Here is a 3,883-nt window from a genome sequence, read left to right as displayed (position 1 = left end):
AAAATTCAAGATTTTGATTAAAACTAAAAACACATGCTATTCTAATGAACGTATCGCATGGAGAAAAACAATGTTTTTAAGTGCTATTCAGTCATTGAAACTAATTACAGCTTTTTAATTTAAGTTTATTTGTTCCATATATAATTTAATAACGATTGACGTCGTCCATACCACGTTAAGGTAGAGGCGCGGTTTAAGGTAAAACGCTTGTTATAATCATGGCAGTGTGAACATTATCGCAATTATAGTTTCGAGGTTTTGTGAATAATTCGCACTCGGTAACATAAACAAGAAACTATATGCGTATCGGCTCGTGCATATCTGAGTAATGCAACATTTGTAAAATCAGCACGATGTTGTGTTGGTTCATCGGATGTATAATCGTATTAATTTTTTTCCGGATATTTTATAAACATATGGGAAAAACTGTATGTTTCACCGCAACTAAGCTCTTCGATGTGCCCGATGATGAAACGTATAAATATGACTAAAATGAATATCATTCACACATCTGGACTCGGCTGTCAGCGTCCATAAATTTCTCCGAGTGAAGATATATTCAAAATGCATTCCAGTCATTTTCTGTTCACGCTGGTAGCGTTGGTCTGTGTAAGTACTAGCTATAAATTATAAATATTCCTCAATTTTATTACAAAACATTAACATGGGATTTCCACTACACAAATTCAATATGATTGATGGTAAAGTATGTGTTTGCGCAGTTGATCGCATGAGTCAGTGGGTGTTGATGATTGTATACACTGCATCATGAAAACCAACAACAGGTATAAGTCAGCTAGTGTAGGTTGTGTATAGACAGTCTGTCTTACTGTATATCTTTCTGAACATGCATGGTGTAATTTTAAATAATGGCCCTTTTTATTTCCAGTTGTTTGCCATTTCTACCGACGGTCAACAGTGTAAGTGTAATATATTATATTCAGCTACGATCTGTCATGATACATTCTTGCTCTTACTAGAACGTAACACACTGTTACTGTAATTCCCAAAACGAACAATTTCCTTTAGAAATATAATATTGGTGATAACTATTTGTTAACTGAATTGTTATTTTGTAATGTCTGGTTCGAGAACAGCTGTCCACAAAATAATAGACGTGAAATTTGTTATTATTATTGCTATTGCATCACATATTAAATAACAAATATAATATACTGGTGTGAACATTCTTCATAATTACTGATGTAGGGGGACCAGCATGTGCAGATACGTGTGGTGGTCAATGTCGTAAAAAACACTGCAATAGGGATGAATACGAGTCAAATAATCAATACTGCAAGGACGACTGTGATGCTCAAAATGGTCGGATATGCTGTGTGAAAGGTAAGCATTTAACAAACAAGCTTTTTGGATTTGGTTTTTATTCATGTATAATTTCATTTTGTGGACAATATATAATGCTTTAACATTCATATCAAACTTTCATAATCGCTGCACTAATTGCATCACATTTTAGTAAGTGAAACACAACAACAAATATTTGTTATCATTATTATTCCTACATTGTGCTTGTGAGTTCAGATTTTACAAAGTGTATATGTGTATTTTTTCCACAGACGAGCCAGTAATTAACTGCGAAGCAGACTGTGGTGGTACATGTCGTAAACATTGCAAACGTGGTGAACAAGATGCGGAACCCGTAGATGAGTGTCTTGAAAGTTGTCCAACGGATTATAGGTGTTGTGTGCCAGGTGAAATTTCACACTTAACAATCTGAGAACCTATATGCTTTTTTATATCATGAATAAGCTATATTTTGTATTACTCTGTTATACTTTAATCCGTAAAATCATACTTTAACATGTTCAACTTTTATTCTAATTTAGATGAGGAAGCGTGTAAAAATGATTGTAATGGCCAGTGCCGTAAAAAACATTGCAACAGAGATGAATATGAGTCATATGAACCAAGTTGTGTAAAAGATTGTGATGATAAAAAAGGTCGGATATGCTGTGTTCCAGGTACGTTTTACCCATCTCATGGACACGCATTTTGGGTTTCGTTTTCATTACGGACGATAGTAAATGATGAAACATTAAATAGAGATTTCTGTATGATAATTTCATTTTTAGGACAGGGTACATTGGTTTATGTTTCATCTAAAAAAATCGCATGCGCTGCTGCACTAATTGTATCACATTTTTGTGAATGAGTTCAAAAATTGTACATTGAATACAAAGAACCCAATTTATTTTGCTTTTACATGGGGTGTAAAAGACAAATAAATAACATTTTTTCTAAATTCTTACCACATTGTGCTTGAGAATTCAGATTTTACAAGATTTTGATGTGTATTTTTCCGACAGAAGAACCAGAATACGAATGCGAAGGAAACTGTGGTGGTACATGTCGTAAACATTGCAAACGCGGTGAACAAGATGCGGAGCCCGTAGATGAGTGTGTTGCAACGTGTCTACCTGGTTATAGATGTTGTGTGGCTGGTAAGATTTCATACTTAACAATCTGAGAACCATTATGTTTTTTTATCTTGACAATCCATTAATATAACATGAACAAGTTCTTATACACTGACACTTTAGCCCGTGAAAACAAACGTTATTTTTTTATTTTCAAATGTAGATGAGGAAGCGTGTAAAAATGATTGTAATGGGCAGTGCCGTAAAAATCACTGCAACAGAGATGAATACGAGACTAATGAACCAAGCTGTGTAAAAGATTGTAATGATAAAAAAGGTCGGATATGCTGTGTTCCATGGTAAGGTTTCACACAACCGTCACCATTTGGATTTTGCTTATATTTAGGTTGTTAATTGCTGTACTTCAACGTACCACACACATCACAATAAAAACATGCAGGAACAAACAATGTCAAGTAACATTGCCCTATTTAAAAAGATAACAAAAATACATTGCACAACTAAATGTATTTTTATGTGATTATACTTTTGAACTCTTCGCCACGTATCAGAACTGTTTCCAAATTAAATATTCATTAACTACCAAATATATTCATATTCTCATATCAACATAAATGTAACTGAATATTTTTTCTTTGCAGATATCACTACCAGGTATCCATAAATAACCAGCGAGATCTATAGTTTGTCTTATGTAAAGAATAAATTTAGAACTTAGATTATGAATAAAGCATATAAAAAGCACGATGTTTGTCGTAAATATATAATAAAAGGCGACTTTTAAGACTCTTCTGGAGTTCAAGGGCGTTAGGCAAATGTGTTGGATCAGTGATACATTCTGCTGTGAAATATTTAAGAAATAATATTCGTATTAAATATACGCACAAACTTTACTTAATTTACTTACCGAATTGACACGTATTGGATACATTCAGAAAGCTGTAAGTTATCAGTAGCGGTGTACATGCGAGTTGTAAGAAAATATTTAACAGTGCTGCCACGCTTGTATTGAGCGCGCTTCCACTGCGCAATTTCGCTAAAGGACTATAAAATAGACAGGGTATGGCACAGCGCAATCCATTTTTAGACAAATCGCGTACCAGACTTCTCGTTCACATAAATCACGATATTCGTAGCTAACGGTCGAGTGCCAAATATCCACATTATCGTTATTTTAGTGTAAAATGGTACGTAATTTGTATGTGATGGTTTTGAAAAAATCTTTATGAATACATAAATAATCCCAATTTTTCATTTACATATTGAAAGCTTTGCTTAATGAGCCTATTATTTGTGTTATCGCATTTTTACGTTGGCGGTACAAATATTGTTCAACATCTGAGTCACCCGGAGAGTCAGTGGCTGCCGTATTGCGAGGGTATAATGTTGTTTTATTGCCGGTATTTATTTCGCGCACAGGTCTGGCTTTTGTCACTCTATATATGGAATTAGAGATCTATAAATGAATTCTGGCGATAAGGGCA

At 34.1% G+C, this 3,883-nt stretch overlaps 1 protein-coding gene across 2 annotated transcripts; it reads left to right on the top strand.

Moving 5' to 3' along the window:
* The first annotated feature begins 489 nt into the window (after positions 1-489).
* Positions 490-3,143, top strand: LOC102801790 (uncharacterized). 2 transcript variants are annotated; one of them, XM_085493388.1, is made up of 8 exons: positions 490-609; positions 890-920; positions 1,210-1,344; positions 1,578-1,712; positions 1,848-1,982; positions 2,331-2,462; positions 2,602-2,737; positions 3,041-3,143. In XM_085493388.1, coding segments are annotated over exons 1-8 (750 nt in total). In that variant the 5' UTR covers positions 490-564; the 3' UTR covers positions 3,042-3,143. The 2 variants fall into 2 exon arrangements, with proteins under 2 accessions (XP_085349514.1, XP_085349513.1); XM_085493387.1 differs by having other exon boundaries at positions 2,328-2,462.
* Positions 3,144-3,883: the final 740 nt, after the last annotated feature.

The sequence above is a fragment of the Saccoglossus kowalevskii genome, chromosome 18 (assembly GCF_978046115.1).
Source record: "Saccoglossus kowalevskii chromosome 18, keSacKowa6.1, whole genome shotgun sequence".
Lineage (NCBI taxonomy): Eukaryota > Metazoa > Hemichordata > Enteropneusta > Harrimaniidae > Saccoglossus > Saccoglossus kowalevskii.
This window is presented reverse-complemented; position numbering and strand designations above follow the sequence as displayed.

What these genes read in the sequence shown, in the direction of transcription:
- LOC102801790 (XM_085493387.1), top strand. Translation starts at nt 565, where the DNA reads ATGCATTCCAGTCATTTTCTGTTCACGCTGGTAGCGTTGGTCTGT. An exon ending in TTCTACCGACGGTCAACAGT is followed by an intron (nt 921 to 1,209) that starts GTAAGTGTAATA and finishes TTACTGATGTAG; the next exon opens with GGGGACCAGCATGTGCAGAT. An exon ending in TTATAGGTGTTGTGTGCCAG is followed by an intron (nt 1,713 to 1,847) that starts GTGAAATTTCAC and finishes ATTCTAATTTAG; the next exon opens with ATGAGGAAGCGTGTAAAAAT.